We start from the raw sequence: 23,724 nt of genomic DNA, 5'->3' as shown, positions 1-23,724 counted from the left end.
TATCATTCTAGGGTCCTGATCTATTTGAAATCATCGTAATCGCTGTGTGTTTGAGGAGATTTCTCCTAGTTTGCCTAAGGTCTTATCTGCAATAGCAAGCTGTGGGCTTTTGCTGGGGCTCGAGGGGTTTCTTACCTCCTCGCTCTAGTGCCACCAGCTGTCTAAGGTGGTCTGGTCTTTCTTTTCTTCTTTTAAAAGAATAATTTTGTTCTTTGTATCGGGCGGGTTACTAACCCTTGTCTATAACACATGAGGCTCTTTCCCCCACCCTTTTTCTTCTTAATGTATTGATACGCAGCTCTGCTACGCGTTTGAGAAGAAAAATGAAGCTTGGTTGCAGTTATGAGAGGAAATTGCCAAGCGTCTTGCTTCCTACTTTTCTGTAACTGGGAAAGATATGTTCCGGACATGGAAACGATTCAAGTGACATACTGACATGTATTTGAATTCAATTGCGAGTCCATATATCAAGCAGATTACCTCACCTAGTGGTACTATATTTCTTCAATTGCATCGATTGACACAAATTGGTTTGATTTTAACAACGCACATGCAGTAAAGATAATAGCGGATCAGTTCTATGGACGACTTGCAATATCACCCATCAGTTCTATGAAAACATAACACTACAGCATGCTTACATCACCCGTTACTGCAGAATTCTACCATGCATCATGTTGTTGAATATATCAGGCAACAACTGCTTCATTGCACGCAAACTTCATTAAGTGTTTAAAGCCCAGTACAATGGACCGAAATGTTTTCTACAAGACGAGAGGGAGAACAAGAGCAGCTCGATCTCTACAAAATTCATCTACATTTTTATCTGTGGGATACTAACTTGTAAACATTACAATGCCCACAAGTACAAGATGAACCGATGAATAAAGGGTATTGCGGTGCCATGGTACAAATGTCCACCACATAAAACACTAACAGCAGTCTGTCTCAGTACAGCCTGCCACAGCAATCAGAAGCGCCACAATAGCAACGTTTAACCTTCTCCATACCATTCTCGTCAAAGACCTGACCTACTGTATAATTATAATGGTAGGTCAGCTCTTGTAGTGGTGGGATATTCTCAACAGCAAAAAGCATGACATGCGGCATCCTCATGTCATCATGGTCCCAGAGAACATTTTGGGCATAGAGGTTCGGTGAACAACTATGGTTGATGAATCGTCCGACATTGCCACACTCAGCTGCATCTATTGTAAAACCCTCCATTGTCTTGGAGGACGAGGTAGAAGATTGTACACCAACGACCGACTTTAGTCCCTCCCAAACTTCTCCATCATGGTAGTTACTACCAATATCAAATAGATACTCATCATTCTGTCTCTTTTCAGCTTCTTTATCTTCCAAGAGCTCGCCGGCATACTCACATATGAAACTGCCTGAAGATATAGAACTGAGGGATCTTACACCCCAACCTGTCTTACCTGTCTTGAATATTTCTAGTGGAATTTTGACACCATGCTGACTCACCCTATTGTGGCATGTTGGCGGGCACCTGCAAAAGTAGTGGTTTGAAATTTTGGTTAGCCCACTTGCATATAAAATAAAGCTGGACTATTAACTCAGTTTGAAGCTAACTGTCTGGCATGCATCAATACGTTTGCTTGTTGTCAAGATCTAGCAAACTTCAGCAGAACAACTAAACTTTGTGAGAGAATCTTTCATATGTTAAAGGAGGGAGGGGATTTTTATGGAAAGGGAGAAAGGATGTTAAAGGAGGGCATTGCTTAGTCGCTTGGCCCAAGGTTACTCATCCACCTGAACTAGGGGGCTTAGGCATATCTAATATGCAGCAGCTTGGTTGGGCCCTTAGAGTAAGATGGCTATGGCTGCAAAAAAAAAAAAAACCTGATGAGCCATGGGCCTTTTTGCCCATACAAGTACATCAATCAGTCAAATCCTTCTTTTCTGTGGCCATCATCTCGGAAGTTGGCAATGGCAGGAACACTCTATTCTGGACCGACAAATGGATACATGGACAGAGCCTTGATCAGCTTGTACCACATCTCTTTGGCTCAATTTCCAATCAAGCAAAAAGAACAGTTTATGAGACCTTAACTGATAGGATATGGGTCACTGATATTAAAGGTGCTCGCACCCTGGATGTCCTAGTTGAGTAACTTGGGTCTATGGGATTTACTTGCATAAAGAGTATTGCAGCCTGAAGTGGAGGATTCACACATCTGGAAATTCTCAGCATCTGGACAATATTCAGCAAAATCAGCATATGATGCAATGTTCATTGGAGCCATTCATTTCCAACCTTGGGAAAGGATATGGAAGAGCTGGGCCCCGGGTAAATGCAAATTTTTTATGTGGCTGGTTGCTCATAACAGGTGCTGGACGGCTGATCGGCTTGCCAAAAGAGGATTGTCACATCCAGAGACCCCCCCCCCCCCCGGTATGATCAGGAAGAGGAGACTATAAATCATCTGTTATTATCTTGTGTCTTTGCGCGCCAGATCTGGTTTGAAATCCTGCAAGGGCTTGGTCTGCATGTGCTTGCTCCCCAATTGGAGGATCCTTCATTTGAGGAATGGTGGCACAAGGTGAGCAGTAAAGTCAGTGGTCAGGTCCAAAAGGGGCTAAACTCAATCATTATCTTAGTGGCCTGGTCGTTATGGAATCATCGAAATCGATGTGTCTTTGATGGTCTTCATCCTAACCTAAATGAACTTCTGTCCATAATTAGAGAGGAGCTGCACTTGTGGGGGTTCAGCTGGGGCTCGAGGAATTAGTTATCTCCTCGCCCTGGTACCTAATGATTAGGAGTTTTGGTGTTTTTCCTTTAGGTCAGGTCCTGCCTGTTTTGAGGGTATAGTGTAATCTCGTGTGTGTACTGGGGGGGGGGGGGGGGATTCAGGGTTTCCCCCCTCCAAAAACCTGTGTAACTGGGTGTCTCACCCTCTTTCTTCTTAAAATATTGACACGCAGATCTCCTGCGTGTTCGAGAAAAAAAACCTTTTATATGTTCACCTTCTGCTGTTCCTAATGTTTCAAAATATGTCTCATTATCATCTGGATCTAAAACCAGCCATCAGCCTTAACATGCATCACATAGAAGTTTCAAGTGAATGGGACAATTTCTCCTTGATTGAAATTTAAATGTGTTAACTTCAAAACTCAAAAGAACTAGGCAACTAAATAACAACAAACAAATATTATGTCAGGTTGACAGCTATTTAGGTTAATTAAAGTATTTGCACAGGCATACCTGCACGATGGACCACACTCATATATGAGAGGGCTGGCCTCGACAATTGCACCATCGGAATTGAACGGGATTTCCCCTCCATTCTTCACTGCACAAGCACATGTAATAGAGTCCGAGCAGCCTTTTGTGCAGTCACAACCCTTTGGAGGTTCTTTCTCATACCAATTTGGATATATGACTTTGTTGATGTATTTAAATGGTGCAGGCCTCATGTCATCAATTGTGTTGATGACACATATGGGTATCCTCTCGCTTCCTTCAGATATATCAGGCAAACAAAGACCTTCACGAACTTTGGACTTTCTTGTCGCCTTGACTGCATGTAGGGCTAATTCTGGTTGCCCTGCAATTCTCTGTAACTTGTACTTGAAGACCCTCTCGCCTATCAAGCCTTCTTGCCAGCACTCTAACACCTGATACAACCCATCATAAATAAATGTTGAAGTTTGCTTGCCTTTAGAAGGACCTACTTCACTTCTACTTTGACCTTTGAACCCATGAATCACTCTAACCATGGTCTTGGTATCTATGCAATTCTTCAGGGCGAGATTACCCCTCTCAAGCTTTTGATCATCTCCTTGTTTATTACCGCCAGCCTTTCCTCCGGAGCCAGTGTATATTAGTTCATCCGAGCTTGACAATTCGTCAGGATAGCCTCCAGATGCGACAATACTTATAGCAATAGGAACACCATTCACCTTAGTAGTGTCAATACCTCCTTGATATGGGCGATGAAGCCCAACCATCGACAACTCAACTCTGAAGTGAAATTCATCTCCAACTTCAACACCAGGAATATTGCCAACAATGGGCCCAGGCTTGTTATAGATAGGGTCTTTCTTCAAAGCTTTAATTGCTTCAAGGTCAACCCTTCCGAGATCACGATTACCCTGTTCCACGAGTTGTGTAAGCTTTCGGTATGCCGCCTGGAACAATTGGAGCAACTTTCTAACTTTGCTTCGGGCATCTACAACATGGTCCCCAAGTTGTCTGTGGTGTGACCCGGAAGGAACCGACGGAAGAACCATGACACATATGTCTCGCTTTTCTCTGCACACAACTAGCGCCTTGGAGTTGTCGTCATCTTCCAAGTAAGGGTCGTCATTGTCCTCCATTGTCTCATTGTTGATCGATTCACATGAGGCCACTTTTCCTATAAGTAATTTTCTTTGAATAACATCCTTTCCATTAAGTTTGTTCCTAGGAGCAAGCGACGTGGAAGCACTTGCAATAGATTTCCTTCCTCGAGTCCAAGGGCATCTGTCAGGAGCCATCAATGCTTGTACAATTAGTTGGTCAGGGATAAGGTTCATATCGTCACTTTCTTCGATTTCATTGGTTGCAACATGTTTTCCAAACTTGTTCAGTTTACGAGCAGATTTATTTTGCTTAATATTCACATTTGAGCACACCACTTCTTTCTTAGTGATCAAAGTCTTAGTTTGCATCTTCCCCCCAGCATTACCAAGCAACGCCACATTCAACATGTCACTCTCTGACCTCTTTCCTTTTGTCTTTGCATCAATGGGGTCGCTCAAAGGTGTCTTAAGAGTACTTCCATGCAAGCTTCCTTCAACTTTATTTTTCATCTTATCATCCACCACTACTCGTGCTACCTGCTGCCCTTCATGTTGTGAGAGTTTCCCTTTCATCTTCCCATCGGAACTATTCCTAGGTGCAGATTTTGTGTCAACATTTCGCTGCATATTGCCATCTTGTTCAATACCTACAAAATCATCTGAAACATGGTCCCTACTGTGAGCATTGTTATTTCCTTTATCCACCATTCTCTTACTTTCCATTTTCTCATTTGAGACATCTAGTGCTAATGTCGGAGAAGCAACCCCTCCTGAAACTGGAATTGCCACCAAGGCATCACCGTTGGTATCCTCATCTCCACTGCCTGTGGTAGTAAGAGCAGATCTCACATGGCTAGGAGGAAATGTGCGTATGGGTTGCATATCCAAAACTTCACTCTCTGTGGCGGTAAAACTGGCCCTCCCACAGCCAGGACGAAATGTGTGTGCAGGTGAGACCTCCAGAAATCCACTTTTTTTGGTGGTACCAGCAGTCCTCTCGCAGCCAGGTGGAGTTTTGCATTCGGCTGCGACCGCTCTCTTCTTAGGCGGCTGATTCACAGTAGGCGTCAAGCATCTCTTTGTTCTGCTACCTGCAAATCCATTTTCCTTCCTCTCTGACTCACCACCACCCGCTCTGTTTCCTATCTCCATGACATCCCCATCACCAGCAACCTCCTCCCTCCCCACCTCTCCCTCTGCCACCAACAAACCACACCTCTCACCACCGTTCTGCGCGGAACTACCAGAACCAACAATGTTGCAATCATCCAGTACCGCCACCGCTGGTGCCATTACCTTGACCAACCTGTTCCCCTTCTGACCATCCAATGCCAGCACGCCTGCATTATCCAACAACTGTGCCTCTACATTATCCCCCCTGCATCCCTCCTCCCCTGCCTTCTCCAGGCCTGACTCAGGCATGATACGCTGGAGGGCGCCATTGCACGCCACAGGCGAAACAGCTGCAGAAGCAAGAGTCCCACCCACCTTATTTTGCCCCTGCCATGGAGGAACGCCGCTCTGCGCGGGGGCGAGCGCCACCTCCACCTTATCCAGACCCTGCTGCCGAGGCAGAGCGCCGTTCCGCGCCACAGGTGAAACGGCGGCGCGGGCGGCCGCCTCGTCCATCTCATCCGAGCCCTGCTGCTGAAGCAGGGAGCCGTTCCGAACCGGAGGCGGAACGACCGCGGGGGCGGCGACCACCTCGTCCGCTCCGCCGCCGAGGACGCGGGCGCCACCATCCAGGCCCTTCAAACCGTCGCCTGCCGCGGGGGACCGGCCGCACTCGGGCGGCCAGGACCGCTTGGCGGAGGCCCCCCGAGACCTCGGCCTGCGCGGCGACAGCCCTGCCGCGGCCTCCGCGGGCGGCGCCGGCGGCTCCACCCCGACTCCCACCATCCTCAAAACCTGCAAAAATCCGGATCAAATCAGGGGACCAATGCCGATCGAACCGCCGCGGCGCCGGTAGATAGCCGCGACAGAACCCTAGAAATCCCCACCCCAAACCAACAACAACTCCGCACCGGCCGCCACGCCAGCGAAACCGGCGGGAGACCCCCGACAGGACGACCGTACCAGGAAGAGGGGCGCGCGAGGGTCTAACCTTTTTCCTTCCGAGACGCACGGGGCGGGGCGGGGCCGCGCGGGCGTATATTGCGGCGGCTGCCGGCACTACTGGAAAAACGGGCCTTGGGTAGAGAAGGGTCAAAGACATCGGTTTGCTAACCGGTGTCCCGGACCACGATCAATGGTCTCGATTTAAGACACCAAATTTTTTAACCAGTGCCTTAGGCTTCCATTGGTACCGGTTGGTATTTCCAACCGGTACCAATGACATTTTCTCTTTTTTCCCAAATCCAGTTTTGTTTGTTATATTTATTACTGTTTATTCTTTTATAATTACTAAACGCACACAGGCTCTACAGTACTCTACGTTCATTGATCGTTCGTATTCGTTTTCAGAGAATATTTGAAACTAACTAAAAGTGAAATGCGAGCATATAATTAAGCTAATTAGATGAACTAATATATTTACAAATTTACAAACATCAAGACATAATGTTTAAAAATATTTACAAATGTACAAGTCATGTTAGCCGTCCAACTACTAGTCTCCTCAGGAGGTCGATGGAAGTCCTCTATTGATGTGACCGCCGTGGTAGAACTCGCCTCTAGGATCCAAGATCTCGTTCAAAATGAATCCGGCGAGCTGCTCACACACGGCGTTGATCCGATCAGTAGAGTAATATTCATCCCCCATTTGAGACATATATCATTTATGAAAAAAAACATTAACATTATGTGCGTTAGTACAATTATGAAAATATACTAGTGAACGGTTTGGACGTACTCTCGTTTCTTCATCAGTAGCCTTCCCGCATGGAGTCATGATGTGCAAGTAGTCACATACGTAGTACCCGCACCAATTAGTTCCTTGTTGTTGTCTCGCACACTTAAGGAGAAACAAATAAATTACTCAATTTAGAACAATTTGGGATTATATACTTAACTAGACAAATCTTTATGAATGAACATACCGGATAATCCATGTTAACGTTCAGTTCGGGCCTCCATTGACCACGTCCTTTGTTATTTTTCACAATTTTTTTCCAAACCCTGCGCTCAAAGTTAAGTTTGATATTCAGGAATTGTTATTAACAGAAACAGGATTTGATTGTGCAAACTGAACTTACCTGTTCGAGGGGTCTATGATATATTGGATTGCGGACTTTGGATTTCTCATTGAGTCAAAGACTATAAGATTGCCGGTCTCTACGGAAAGTATGAGTAAAATCCAATGATAACTGCAGATATAGATAGGATATATACATAAAGCTGGTTACAAGTTAAACTATTAACTGCAAAATATTTTTTGGGAGCATTGTGTTTTCTCGTGTATGATCAAGTGCAGGGATTGGACACTGAAAGGCAGCGCTGATTTTTATCAAAGACTTACTCGAGGACGAGTAAGGTTTAAGCATGGGGGAATGTTGGCGCTCCTTAAGTATCCATTTTACCCCCTATTTAACTTTGATAATGGCATGAATTTAATATCAGAATCACTAACCATCCTAACCTCGGCCCAATTATTGGTCGTTTTTCGCATTTGCACATATATTTTGGAGGTACTTCGTTTTTGCAGGTTTTTGACCAATTTTGGAGCATGAAATGGCGAGGCCCACGATCACGCAATGACACGAAGAAAGACAAAGGCCAAAGCCCGAACAAAGGATCGAAGGCCGTGATGATTAGAGGCCCATTCATGCACATCCACCCTCCAATGAAGCCCAAAAGACAAAGCCCACAAGATAAGATCAAGATACTTCAGGGCTAAGCAAAGTAAAGAGATATTTAAGGAAGGATTTTCCATCCTATCTTTCTCCTTGAAGAAATCTCGAAGATAACGACGTCTAATGGGGTGCAATCGTGAAAGACATAAACTCTAGAAGATTCCAGGAGACTTAGGGAGAAAGATAAACACGAGCCGGCGAAGGAAAGAGCCAGGCCGGCCGGCCTAGGCTCATTGGGCCGGCCGGCCCAGCCCTTTTTAGGTCGGTTCGACCTCTCCTTTGACCGAGGGTTCCCTGAGGCTATTTAAAGACCCCTCCCCAAGGTTCACGCAGAGATCAATTCGGGAGACGACGTCAAGGAGCAGAGAAGATAGAGGGACACCTCTCGGAGAGCCGAGGGTCGTGCTAGTTGTCTAGGGTTCGCCCTAGCCGATGTGGGAACCTTGCAAGGAAGACCACATCGGAGTTCTGGAGCTAGGATCATCAAGATCAAGGTAGGGCCCCGGTTGTGATCTTGTGATGTACTATCATTCATGGTGAAGTTATTTGTGATTCCGAGTGTTTAGCGACCATGTTCTCTCTTTCGATTTCGTTCTTTTATTTGGGTTCGCTTTATCCTAGATCTATTATCGAGATAGATCGCTTAGCATGATCTTGTAGTCATGGTGGCTAGAGGTTCATGGCGGAACTACCAAAGGGGGTTCGACTTGCTTCAGGGTATTTCGTTCAAAAGGGGGGCGTCGTGACAGGCCGTCTCCACAGAGTAGGCGGAGTATCGAGGGATCGGATTGGAGATTTTGGGTTTAAAGAGGCTTTTCATTGAGATTCACATCTATTTTACTTTACTTTATCTAGCTAGAACTACAACATATGCATGATCTAGGTGATCTAGATTGGTTATCTCTAACTTTCTCTCGCTACCTTCGGTGTTTGTCGTTTTTAGTAGATTAGATTCGTTTTACACCACATCAACACAAAGAAATCTCTATGTTAGTAGATTGTTTCTTGTCTCTTTGGTTCCGTGGATTGATAAACCTTGGGGGAATACTCTAAGGGAAAAGCTACACGAAACCGTGCGCTTGCGGTATATAAATCGGGGGCGCTAAGGAGCGTCAACAAGCTTTTCTGGCGCCGTTGCCGGGGAACCATCGATTTAAGATCCAATCCTACTTGCATTCGTAAATATTTATTTTTCTTGAATTTTCTTTTTGACCTTTTTAGATCTCTTATTTTTCTGAACTAACTAAAAAACGGATATATTTCACGAAAATCAATCTAATCTAGAGTTTGCTTTATTTTCTTTTATGTTTTAGATCTTGTATATTCATCTTTTAGATCTGATATATATTTTTCTTTTTCACTAACCCCTAACAGGAGATGGACGGGAGCCTCTCCAACAAACCCGAAAATTTTGTGGATGATCCAGAAAAAATTTACAGGCAAAGGAGACGAGAAGCACGATCAAGGAAGCCGGAACTAGTAGATCCAAAAGTTGAATCCGACGATTCATCGTCTTCACCTCAAGCAACTCCACCAACAAGTCCAAAGGAGGCACCACTTCACCAAGGGATGGCGCTACCGGAGCCGGAGCGTACGATCGGAGAGCTATGCACTCCGGACGTTCAGGACTTGCCGATCCAAAATCTTGACAATATCGGAGTTCCGTTCGAGATCAAGACTTCAATCATAAGGATGGTGCAAAGCTCGCCCTTCACAGGAAAAGAAGACGCTAATCTACATCTTCAAGCGTTCCTCCAACTATGCCGCACCTTCGACATGCAAGGGATGACTCAAGATCAAATAAGAGCGAGGGTCTTTCCGTTCTCTCTACTTGGGAGAGCGCTGTAATGGTTTCATTCTCTACCACCGCGCACGGTGCAAAATTGGGAGTCCTTGATGAAAGAATTCATGACGGAGTTCTACTCGCCAAGCAAGACCCAAATTCTGCGCAACAAGATTGCAACATTCGCGCAAGTCCCAACAGAGACTATTGCGGAAGCCTATGAGCGCTTCAACGACTACATCCGCGTCGTACCTCATCACAAGTTCTCGAGGGAAGATGTGGTCCAGAAGTTCTATCAAGGCCTCACTACTGCATCAAGGGGGATCATTGACGCATCGGCCGGAGGTTCTATCATTGAGCTCACGCCTACTCAAGTTTTCAAGCTATTCAAGAAGGTGGCGGACAATGACGCATGGGCATCATCGGGACGCCTACAACCACTCCAAGCCATGGGCGCCGCGAAGAGTGTATTACAAGTGGAACGCGAAGAAGTGCTAGAAGGGAAGATCGACTCGCTCATGAGAAGGTTGGAGAAGATGGAAGTGGAAAAGAGAGAAGCCCAAGCTATCGATTTAAAGGCGGCCGAAGCAAGGTCTACATGTGAAGAATGTGGAGAGTACGGCCATGTCCAAAAGAATTGCCCGGAGGAAGTCAAGATGCTCGATTACATGAAGAAGGGAGAATGGATTCCGCCGACCAACTTCCGCTACGGGCAAGGTAGACCCCAATTTAATGCAAGCTCTTCCATTCAAAACTCGGTGCCTCTTCGTATACAATTGAAGGAGTTCATGGAGGAGCAAGGCAAGATCAACAAGGACACCGTCACCAAGTTCAAGGCTATGGACAAGATTTTGGAGAACATTGATGGCAAGGTGACAGAGGTCGGGAGCTCTAACCTTCAAGTACTCAACATGATGAAGATGCTAGAAACACAAGTAGCCCAGCTCACCGGACGCCTATCTAGCAACGAAGGAAAATTGCCCGGGCAACCTCAAAGTCTGGAGACGGCTAAGGCAATTCAAACTCGCTCGGGAAAGCAGACCAAAGAACCCGAACATGCAGCGGGAGCAAGGAAGCCTAAACCAAGAGTTGAAGTGGAGACCATCATCAAGGAGAAGGCACCTACTCCTATACCAGAGATAGTCACCGAAGAGCCGGAGTTTGAGCTAGATGATATAGACACCAAGATTCTACCGCCAAGGCCACGATACCGCAAAGGTAAACATGAAGATGAGCAGTTCAACAAATTTGTTGACATGGTACGCAGGTTGAGCATCAATATGCCGCTCTTGGACGCTCTACAAGTTCCGACATATTCTCGCTACTTCAAAGACATCATGGGAAACAAGCGCGAGATACCGCCAAGCACTGTCAAGCTTACCGAGAAATGTAGCGCGGCAATCGCTAATGAAGCTCCTGAAAAGAAGAGGGACCCCGGATGTCCTACCATCCTGTGTTCCATTGGATCTCTTATGTTCGAAAGAGCACTTTGTGATCTCGGTGCAAGTGTGAGCGTCAAACCAAAGAATGTGTTCGAGAAGCTACGCTTACCGGAGCCGGAGCCCACTGTGGCGGAACCACCCAAACTAACTGGGCCCGGGTGCACTGATCTTTGTTGCTAAGCAACTCTGACCCAAATTGGCACTCACCGGTAGTTCCTCGAGTGAAGCCTCGATAAAAGCCACGCTCTTCCAGGATCAGCAGACAACACTCACACGAAGGTGAGCCCAGAGATTACAACACAGAACATTTCATACATCTCAGAGTGATTGCAGCGGAAAGGAAAATTTTATTACAAACCATATTCAGATTAGTAAAGTACTACAGAGTTCCATCTACTCAAATTATTCAAGTCTCATTGTTCAGCGGAAGCATTAAAAGATAACTTGTGAAATAACGTGACGCATCGATAAAGCCCGCACGAAAGCGTCACTCAGCGGGAGGGTGGTCAGCGCCAGCTGAAGGACCATCCCACTCAAAAGACCAGCCCGGAGGAAAGGTACACGGCCAAGCAAGACTTGCAAACAGGTCTTCGAAGTTAGTACCTGAAAAACAGTGCCACAAGCAAGGCTGAGTATACTAATACTCAGCAAGACTGACCCGTCACCGGATATAACATAGTCCGATAACTAGACATGCAAGACTTTTTGGTTGGTGGGGTTTGTTTTGCCAAAAACACCACTAAATGTTGATCCTTATTTTCAGATTTTATTTAGCCATCTTCCAGTTGGATTAAGCATTCTAAGTTTGCATCTAACTCTACACAAACATGGTAGAGTAACCATTTAATCAACCAGCAGTATTATCATCATCATGTTCCACTTGTTACTCTATGTGACCGAAAACATTAAGCAGTCTCATGCCGTGAGAGGCGGACGATTCTGAATCGGATTTCAACCTGGCCAGGGGAACCTAGACCACACGTATGGGAACCAAGTCACCCACACAACATTTCCCCTTTCTTTCCAGTCCGTGGATCCGGAACACCCTCCCCGACTACAGAGCCCGACGTCTCTGCACCCGTACGTCCGGACAAAAATAAAACCTACTTCTACCAAGAGGGTGCGAGATCGTTCCACTCGCTGGTCCAATCAGGTACTTCAGCTTACCGATTACCATATTTCTCGGCATGTGGCTAGTACTTTCAAACGCTTAACGAAATGAGCCACACACCGCGACCTTAGCCATTTTTGACTACACCAGCGGGGTATCACAACTACACAACCCCGCCCGTTGTCCTTATATTTCAGCAGGAATTAAAGTCAGTCAACTCCTATAATCTCGCGAAAGGCAGGAAACCTCTCGACTTTTACCGTACCTAGTTAGCGGGGCAATTAGTCGAGAAAAAGATCCGGATAACAAACATAGGTACCTAGGGATCATGCACCTAAGGTTTTCGATCAACTCCTAGAAAACGTGAATGCGCAATAAAAATTATTACAACATATACAAATAGTAAGATGAATATAAAGCGTAAAATAATGGGATTATGCACCGGGGCTTGCCTTCTTGGGCACTGTTCAAAAGTAGCCTTTTGCTCTTCCGAACATTGGTTCGGGTCTTGATTCAAGTCAGTACAAATAAGAGAGACACTCTCCGGAGTGGTAGTATTCGCGGGCACCAACTCGTAATCACCGTCGAGTAGATTAACCGTTTCTATATGCAATGCAAGATTATGAGTTATTCACGGATAACAATTTCTTTCCTTCACGATAAAGTTGTAGTCCGATATAGCATGTGTTTGTTGTGGTGGTCTTAGTTAACTTTATTTTCTGGGCAATCGTTTATAGAGTAGTTATTAAATTCACTTTACTTCATAAAAGAGCTGTGTGGTTTGGTTTTCATTTTTATCATTAAAACATAGCATGCTTTCACTATTTCATAACAACAAATTTACTGATGAGCTAGTGATGAAAAACTAAAGTAACACAGATCCCAAACTTTAACATCTATGGTGTAAATTTCAGCATCTAATCATAAAGCAATTAACCATAACAAAGCATGTAAGTAGATTACTCTAGTTGCTTCACCTTTTTGCAAAGAAAGCTTGACATGGGTTCTGGTGCTACAAATTTTATGGAAGCATCTACCAAGCATCTACTCAGTACTGTAATTTTTCCAGATTTTATTCACTTACACAGCTGAGGTAATAAAAAGAACAAAAACAACAAGCCATTAACTAAGATTAATTCTCCAGAGAGTTGTACTAGGGATATGGTTCTCAAATTTTTACCAGAGCCTACTCATGAGCTAAACATACTCCAGAAAAATTATCGAGCTTTATAACCACCAGATAATTTAGTTATGCATTTAACTTAACATGATTTAGCATAAATTTCTCAAGGTGCATTTAACTAGTACTGCATATGAAATTTTTATTACAGATATAACATACTGTAAGCAAGATCATATCCAAAAATCAAGATCAGTTATGGTATAGATTACTCAGAACAAAAATAGTAAATCTAGCCCTAAGATGCTAAGCATGATTATTCAACAAAGCAAAACTCAGTAACTGCAGCTCAAAATTTTTAGACAGGAACATATAGCTAAAAAGAGACTTCAGAAATAAATATAGATTTTTCTGAGCATAAGAACTATATATGGAGAATTAAGTTGATTAAACAAGCATAAAACATGGTATATAGTAAATGAACTCAAATAAATCTGAAATTTATGGATTCACAAGATTTCGGTTACACATGTATGTAGTAAAAATTCCAGAGCAAGTTAATGTGCATATTTTCCAGTATTAAATCGAGAAATCTAGCAACAGATTAGAGAATCTTGATTGTTCTAACATGATAACTGTTTTGGTTGGGTGTCATCTTTTTACTGTGATCTTAATATTCCATTAGTGATAACATATCCAAAAATCAAGGTCATTTGATGAGCAGAACTTCATGAACATGCATAAGGTGATTTTCTTATTATTTTTCTCAGATTAAAATAAAAGCAAAATATGAACATGTGAATGTAACAAAAGTTGTAGTTCTTGTTCTAAGGATTCCAGAACAGTTGAGTTTATATTTTTCTGATTTTTCTACGATTTTATATGGAATTTACAAGTTTGCAGCTTTGAAGTTCATGTACATTTTGCAGTTTGACCCCTGAAAATTTCGTGTCTTTTAACTTGGGGTCCCTGGCGGAAGTTCACAGAACAGGGGAGGTTTGGCGCGGCGTTTCCCGGCGAGGGGCTTGCCGGCGGCGAGGGCCAGGTGGGGGAGGAGTGAGAGGAGGTCGTGCTCTACCGATTTGAGGGTCTTGGTGGCGACGAGGATGACCGGAGGGGAGGGCTCCGCGGTGGGGGCGGCCGGCGGTGCATCTGCTCCGGCGCGGCGGCGCTCCGGTGACGCAGGGGCTAGGAGGCCGGGCTTGGGGGCTTCAGGAGGACATGGAGAAGGTTGTGGAGTGGTTCATTTAGACCAATCACAGGCGGAGGAGGCTGTCGACGACGAGCTCGAGCTCGCCGGAGTTACCGAACGGAGCGGCGGCGGTTTCTGCGCGCGAGGAGGCCGGCCTAAGCTTTTATAGGCGCATGGGTGTCACTGGGGGCCGGTTTCCTTCGCCTGGGAGGCAATGCGGGGCTGGGGGAGTGCGGAACCGGGGCAGCTCGGCCTGGCGGGCAGCGGTGGCCGGCAATGGCATCGTGGCAAGCACAGGAAGGGTGGGGGCGCGTGTCGAGCTCGGGTAGCGCCAGGAGAGCTGGTTTGGGGCAAACCCAGGGGCGCGGGAGCGGTTTTGGGGCTGGGGCGCGACGCGTGGGCGGCCAGGTGGCCGGCGCCGGCGTACGGGCGTCGCCGTGGGCACGGTGCAGGGAAGCTGGAGGTAGGAGAAACGGTCAGGGGCAGTGTCGTAAATAATCCGAAGTTCCAAAATCAGTTCTGTAATTTCCATTTTTCTCCCTCATCTTGGCCTCAAATGAAAAAGTGTTGAATACCACTTTTGCTCAGTTTTTCGAGATCTACAACTTTCGTGTTATGCACTTTTTCATTAGAGCAATGGTTTGAGAGTTATTCAATTAATTCAAAAACTGCCATTTAAGGTACTCATCATTTCATGTGAATTTTGTCACTTTTACTCCTAGGCTTCAACTAGGTTTTTGTTGAACATGACATGGTGAATATGCCTATTCATTTTCATAGGCTTCATTGCATTGGTTTGAAGTTATTTTAACTTCCTTAACACTAGAAATAGCTCTCCTATTTATTTGATTTGTTTAAATCTTGAATTTGCCAAAACATCTTTTAATTTAAACTATGTGTCACAAAAATATGAATGTGTCTTTTAACTACATTGTTATGACAAGTTTAGCTTGAAAGTTTTGAGAATATTAAAGTAACAAGTTTTCTATCCACACATACTCCTATACAAGGATGCATTAGTGTTTTTTTTTATAAATCTTTGTTATCATGAGCCAAAGGAATGTTTAACCTTTTGTTCGAATTTTTATTTTGTTTAAACTAGTAGCTCTTCATAAATCAAATAATGGTTCTATTGATCTTTGCATTTGAGGGCTTTCCAGTTTGGATTTGATTTGCACAGCAAGTTTATAGCTCATTATGAGAAGTATATTTATTTTTTTATTTTTGCCTTATTTACCACACATGTCAAGTCAAGTTTAAAAGGGTACCAATTATTGTGTTTCAAACACATTGCACTCAAACACATGCACACATACATTTACACACAGGTTTGCAAGAACTAGATATAGGGTTCTTATTTAAGTTTTCTTAGCTCATTTGTGTGTGAAGTTATGTTAATTGCCTAGCTTTGGTTAAACTGACACCAGAGGTGTCACAGCCTACCCCCCTTAAAAAGAATCTCGCCCCGAGATTCAGGTGAATAAACTAAGTGTGGACAGTGTGCGTGCCTTTGGTTGGTGAAACCAGAAGGTAGACATTATTACCGACTTCGAGTTGCAAAGATTTTCTTCTTTTTATCCAAATAACTCATTTGGCTAGAGTGTTCAGCTCTAAGATTTTCTGGTATTATCTTTGGTTGTTATTCTGCCTAATGATCAAGTCTGGTCCAAAATGTTATGGTCTTTGGTTTGTGACCAACTCAAAGGAGTTCGACACCTTTGATCATACGATGCTTTAAATAGTGCCATTTTCAAGCTTGCTTGATAGCTGGGTGAGAACTCTGCTAAAAACGGGCATTTGTCTTCATGGTTGTCATGATGTAAGATCTTAGCATGACTTTTAAGATTCGGTCCACTTTTCAGTTTGACGTCGGTTCCAGGATGATAAGTTGAACTTTCGGATCAATTTGGTACCGGGAGAAGATTGCAATTGGTTTTCCAAAAATGCGCTAGGAGTTGAGCACCACTATTGAATTTAATTGTATGTGGTGTGATATGTAGACCACAATATGATCAAGAGGAATACTGGCTCACTTCTTGGTAGTATGAATAGGGTGTAATTGAAGAAAAGGTGTTGGTTGTCGATAATGATCCATATGGAATCAGGCCTTGGAGAGGTGCTTAGCAAACCAATCATGAAATCCATAATCGGCAAAAAGTTGGAGTGTAACGGGTGTTTATAAGTGGTCTCGGTATAGCATTATGAGATATATTTAGCGAGAAATTTTGCCTAGGGTCTTGATATATTTCATTAATACCCAAGTGATTGGAAAGCTTTGGAAAAAGGTGACCTATCAAGAATTGGTTTTCAGAGATCACGATTCAGTTGATCCACTATAGAGATTCAAACCATACAACTCTATCCTTGTCGCAGTAAAACATTTAGGCTTCTCCATTCTTTAAAAGAGCTCGTGCTTGACGATTTTCGCAGGACAGATTCTGAGTAGCTGATAGAATTTAGCATAACTGATGAATCCAAGGTCGAAAAATTGTCAAATTTTTACTGGGGGTGCCTAAGATAATTTTGATCATTTCCTCTAGTCAACTCTAACTCAGAAACAGAGCTTAAGATAGTCAAATCCTTATGTGTTTGCAGGAAGGTTGACCCAGATTTCAGACTGAACAGAGGGCTAGTATTTTGATTGTAAGTACCAAACCACTTGAAATAAAATTCTAAAAAATTTTCAATATCTTCTATACTCAGTTATCTACAACCTTCATGTTGAATTTTTTTTCTCATTAAAAGTGTTTAAGTGGGTCGAAAAATTCATGTGGCCAGACCGCTACAAGTTGATAGGATCATAGGGGTTTACCAAAAGACTGAATTTTGAGGGTTACAATTCTCCCAAAATTTTCAAAATTTTACAGCAGTAAGGATATTTGTTTTACTACATTTTGTTCCACAGGCTCAACTTATTTTGAGGTAGTTGATCAGGTCTAAAAATTTGGGTTTCTCTTATGTACCTGGTGGTCCACTTATATCTGACATCTTTCTAGTATGGAGATCTTATTCTTCGGCAGAAACAAACTTTTCTCAAGACATTCTTGCTCAAGATACTTTTATTTAATAGTTGGTACTTGTTTTGAGAAAGATGCATATTAGTTCAATGCCATGAGGTATTATGGAGATGCCAACATGTCATGAGATTGGTGATACACAATGACAACTTAAGATGCAGATAGGTTGCTTGCATTTAGCTTATGCACTCATGGTATGGATAGGATGATGCAATGCAGGACGAGATGACCATACTTGAGATACTGATGCATAGGCTTGATGCATTTGTGCAATGCTAGTTGGTTGGTGTGCGGGTCATGGTGTGTAACTGTTGATGCACATGGTTTAGATGCATGATGTGGCATATCTGTTTGGTAGGATGATCATGCATATGAGCATGCGGTGCTCAGGTTGCAATGTAGATTAGCTACTGGAAGGTCAGGCAAGTACTCTTAATTTTTGTTGAACCAAAATAGAACTCAAACAATTCAACACATTATTCGGGTTGCAAGAAAATAGATTGCCACGGAGTCGCTATCACAGACCAAGATACCAGCACGCACCTAGTAGCACAATCGTGTTGCGGTAGCACACACGAGGCCCTAGGTTCCATCACGGCACCTTAGGTTAGTGACGAACACCACAACAAGGTAAAAACATAGCAACCCAATTAATGCTCGGGGCAAGAAAGGAAGATGAAGAGCCAGATAATATTCACAATTCCTTCCCAGATGCATATGTGATTTAAATCGTGAGAATGTAATAACAATGCATCGGTAGTACTTTTGCTACAAGTATTGCATGAATGTTGCAGTCATGATTATGCATGATATTCTAGCATTTTTGTGCACCTATATTTTTTTTTCAAAAGACCCATTTGAGCAAGAAGGGCAATGAGAATTCCTTCATCTCATCCAAGTAATTTCAGTCATTCCTTGTGTCATTCTTCTTTTTGTTCAGCTATTGATAACCAGCATCCTGAGGTTGGAGAACATTGCGCTTCAACAATATGGAAGGGTTAACACCAGCAATATGGTCCCTAACATTGGTATGATTCAAAGGATAGATGGGCAGATGAGTAGAACTCGAAAGGCATGGTTAACCGATCATGCAGGAAGCTGCAGGTTACGAGAAAACTCATAACTCACGTTCCGTTCATCAAAATGCCTTAAAATTTTGACAGGAGTTAGATAATTTCATGTGCTACAGCTTTGGTAGTCAACTCAGAGGCTAATTCTAAGAGTAAGATGGTCGAAATTGTCCATTACTATACCTCTGGTTTTCTGAACAGAGTCTCAGTATTTAGGGCATAACTCCGACTATATACATCTAATGAAGTTGAAATTTTGTAGGAATGTAGCTTAGGAAATTTGGAACAACTTTGGTATTCAACCCAAAGGCTAAAACAATGGTTAAGATGGTTGAAATATTCGGTCTTTGCTTCTCTGTTCTGGCTGTTTTCAGCAGGCCGGGCGATAGTGTTTTGTCTATAGTTTGGAGTATACTAGCTTCATGGATTTGAAAATTTGTGAGAACCTAGATCATGAAATTTGTGACCACTTGGTTATTCAACTCATAGCCAAGAAGAGTCATATACAAGGGTGAAAATTTCAGCAATATCCCGTAGGATACAGATTGGACAAAGAGATTTCAATTGTACCGGAAGCAAGTTTAGAGTTTCGTCACTCTAAATTGAGGAGTCCAATTTTTTTTTTTTGAAATTTTACTAGGGCATTCCTAATATCATTGTGCACAACTTTTCTAGTCAAGGCTAGGTCTAATTAAAACTTTATGATGGTCTTTTCCTTAAAAGTTTTCCTCACTGGATGTCCAAGAAATTCAGCAAATAGAGGGCTAGTCTTTTCTTCACCAAGGACAATATACTTGGTCAAAAATTCTCAAAATTTTACAGAAGATGCCCAAGGTAGTGTGGAACATTTCATCTAGTCAACACTAAGGCCAGTTCAGAACCTAACAAGGTGACATGCTCAAGGTTTGGAAGTGATGTCAAACCAGAAAACAGATTGTCCAGAGAGTGAGTAAATTGACCATATCTCCCAAACTATTAGGCAAAGATAATTCAAAATTTTACAGTGAGTTCTATATTAAGTTACCTAAAACTTTTGTGTTGAACTATTTTTCAGATAAGCATCTTAAGGTGGTCGAAAAATTCAGTTTAGGCAGACTGTTCCAACTTGACAGATTTGCATAGGGTTACTATAAATTCGAAAACACTATGGTAGAGAACTTCAAAAATTCTCATATTTTTACAGAAGCTTGGAATTTTGCGTAGATACATTTCATCTTACAACAAACTCATTTTGAGGTAATTTTCATATTTTCAAAATTCGAGGAAACCAGAATTTTAGATTTTACAGATTACCTAGATGATCCTTAATGATGGATTTGTAACCTTTTTGATTGGGATTTCTTTTAAACATTTCTTTGCTAAAGGTTTAGGGATGAATGCAGAACATATTCGTCCTCACCAAGGAAAATAATTGCCAAGTAACCTTGGTCTTACGTGGTTAGTTTCGGTGGCATATATAATACGTCTCTCACTATGTAGCTACTCGATATAGCTAGATAGCCTAAAATTCGATTTCGGGTTAGCGTACCTGCAGAAGAGTGACAGTATATAAAATGAACCTTTCGTGCCAGCACTCACGAAAGCATTCCCATACATTACCGATCACTATAGAACCGGCATCCATACAATTACCGCCGTATGGACAACGTTAAACATACGTTATCGAAACAACGTATTGACTGAGTACCGTCTTTGACGGGGAATTGAATTCCAATTTCGAACCATTACTCCCCATATAATCAACCGAAGTTGGTATATGGGCAGCAGCTCAAGTAGGCCACTGCTTGAGCTTCAGCGTTCGGCTCGCATCACCGAAGGGAAGGTCAGACTCCCTCAGCTGACTGAGTAAGCATACCTCCGCGGCGATGATGTAGTTGCAGAATTTAAATTACGGAATTTAAATACTGAAAAGTAATGTGCTGGAAGTTAGCCATACAAAATAAGCCACCTGATTATACCCATAAGATTCCCTAGGGCTTTACGTCCTAGACTTGTCCTTGGAGATCCTAAACTCTTTCAAAAACTTTAGTAGTTTTGAAGTCAAGTTTTAAATTGTTGTTTGAAAACCGAGGTTGCCATCTCTGGTAGGCTGTCTGCGAGCTCTGATGCCAGCTGTGGCGGAACCACCCAAACTAACTGGGCCCGGGTGCACTGATCTTTGTTGCTAAGCAACTCTGACCCAAATTGGCACTCACCGGTAGTTCCTCGAGTGAAGCCTCGATAAAAGCCACGCTCTTCCAGGATCAGCAGACAACACTCACACGAAGGTGAGCCCAGAGATTACAACACAGAACATTTCATACATCTCAGAGTGATTGCAGCGGAAAGGAAAATTTTATTACAAACCATATTCAGATTAGTAAAGTACTACAGAGTTCCATCTACTCAAATTATTCAAGTCTCATTGTTCAGCGGAAGCATTAAAAGATAACTAGTGAAATAACGTGACGCATCGATAAAGCCCGCACGAAAGCGTCACTCAGCGGGAGGGTGGTCAGCGCCAGCTGAAGGACCATCCCACTCAAAAGACCAGCCCGGAGGAAAGGTACACGGCCAAGCAAGACTTGCAAACAGGTCTTCGAAGTTAGTACCTGAAAAACAGTGCCACAAGCAAGGCTGAGTATACTAATACTCAGCAAGACTGACCCGTCACCGGATATAACATAGTCCGATAACTAGACATGCAAGGCTTTTTGGTTGGTGGGGTTTGTTTTGCCAAAAACACCACTAAATGTTGATCCTTATTTTCAGATTTTATTTAGCCATCTTCCAGTTGGATTAAGCATTCTAAGTTTGCATCTAACTCTACACAAACATGGTAGAGTAACCATTTAATCAACCAGCAGTATTATCATCATCATGTTCCACTTGTTACTCTATGTGACCGAAAACATTAAGCAGTCTCATGCCGTGAGAGGCGGACGATTCTGAATCGGATTTCAACCTGGCCAGGGGAACCTAGACCACACGTATGGGAACCAAGTCACCCACACAACATTTCCCCTTTCTTTCCAGTCCGTGGATCCGGAACACCCTCCCCGACTACAGAGCCCGACGTCTCTGCACCCGTACGTCCGGACAAAAATAAAACCTACTTCTACCAAGAGGGTGCGAGATCGTTCCACTCGCTGGTCCAATCAGGTACTTCAGCTTACCGATTACCATATTTCTCGGCATGTGGCTAGTACTTTCAAACGCTTAACGAAATGAGCCACACACCGCGACCTTAGCCATTTTTGACTACACCAGCGGGGTATCACAACTACACAACCCCGCCCGTTGTCCTTATATTTCAGCAGGAATTAAAGTCAGTCAACTCCTATAATCTCGCGAAAGGCAGGAAACCTCTCGACTTTTACCGTACCTAGTTAGCGGGGCAATTAGTCGAGAAAAAGATCCAGATAACAAACATAGGTACCTAGGGATCATGCACCTAAGGTTTTCGATCAACTCCTAGAAAATGTGAATGCGCAATAAAAATTATTACAACATATACAAATAGTAAGATGAATATAAAACGTAAAATAATGGGATTATGCACCGGGGCTTGCCTTCTTGGGCACTGTTCAAAAGTAGCCTTTTGCTCTTCCGAACATTGGTTCGGGTCTTGATTCAAGTCAGTACAAATAAGGGAGACACTCTCCGGAGTGGTAGTATTCGCGGGCACCAACTCGTAATCACCGTCGAGTAGATTAACCGTTTCTATATGCAATGCAAGATTATGAGTTATTCACGGATAACAATTTCTTTCCTTCACGATAAAGTTGTAGTCCGATATAGCATGTGTTTGTTGTGGTGGTCTTAGTTAACTTTATTTTCTGGGCAATCGTTTATAGAGTAGTTATTAAATTCACTTTACTTCATAAAAGAGCTGTGTGGTTTGGTTTTCATTTTTATCATTAAAACATAGCATGCTTTCACTATTTCATAACAACAAATTTACTGATGAGCTAGTGATGAAAAACTAAAGTAACACAGATCCCAAACTTTAACATCTATGGTGTAAATTTCAGCATCTAATCATAAAGCAATTAACCATAACAAAGCATGTAAGTAGATTACTCTAGTTGCTTCACCTTTTTGCAAAGAAAGCTTGACATGGGTTCTGGTGCTACAAATTTTATGGAAGCATCTACCAAGCATCTACTCAGTACTGTAATTTTTCCAGATTTTATTCACTTACACAGCTGAGGTAATAAAAAGAACAAAAACAACAAGCCATTAACTAAGATTAATTCTCCAGAGAGTTGTACTAGGGATATGGTTCTCAAATTTTTACCAAAGCCTACTCATGAGCTAAACATACTCCAGAAAAATTATCGAGCTTTATAACCACCAGATAATTTAGTTATGCATTTAACTTAACATGATTTAGCATAAATTTCTCAAGGTGCATTTAACTAGTACTGCATATGAAATTTTTATTACAGATATAACATACTGTAAGCAAGATCATATCCAAAAATCAAGATCAGTTATGGTATAGATTACTCAGAACAAAAATAGTAAATCTAGCCCTAAGATGCTAAGCATGATTATTCAACAAAGCAAAACTCAGTAACTGCAGCTCAAAATTTTTAGACAGGAACATATAGCTAAAAAGAGACTTCAGAAATAAATATAGATTTTTCTGAGCATAAGAACTATATATGGAGAATTAAGTTGATTAAACAAGCATAAAACATGGTATATAGTAAATGAACTCAAATAAATCTGAAATTTATGGATTCACAAGATTTCGGTTACACATGTATGTAGTAAAAATTCCAGAGCAAGTTAATGTGCATATTTTCCAGTATTAAATCGAGAAATCTAGCAACAGATTAGAGAATCTTGATTGTTCTAACATGATAACTGTTTTGGTTGGGTGTCATCTTTTTACTGTGA

The 23,724-nt window shown here is 42.7% G+C and overlaps 1 protein-coding gene across 1 annotated transcript; it reads right to left on the bottom strand.

Annotated features, from left to right (window-relative positions):
* Nucleotides 1-687: 687 nt before the first annotated feature.
* Nucleotides 688-6,505, bottom strand: LOC120660470. Its single transcript, XM_039939013.1, has 3 exons — nucleotides 6,416-6,505; nucleotides 3,233-6,219; nucleotides 688-1,513 (listed from the first exon to the last, which is right to left on the bottom strand). The coding sequence occupies exons 2-3, from the start codon at nucleotides 6,208-6,210 to the stop codon at nucleotides 949-951; spliced, it is 3,543 nt and encodes a 1,180-aa protein (XP_039794947.1). The 5' UTR covers nucleotides 6,211-6,219; nucleotides 6,416-6,505; the 3' UTR covers nucleotides 688-948.
* Nucleotides 6,506-23,724: the final 17,219 nt, after the last annotated feature.

The sequence above is a fragment of the Panicum virgatum genome, chromosome 2N, assembly GCF_016808335.1.
Source record: "Panicum virgatum strain AP13 chromosome 2N, P.virgatum_v5, whole genome shotgun sequence".
Lineage (NCBI taxonomy): Eukaryota > Viridiplantae > Streptophyta > Magnoliopsida > Poales > Poaceae > Panicum > Panicum virgatum.
This window is presented reverse-complemented; position numbering and strand designations above follow the sequence as displayed.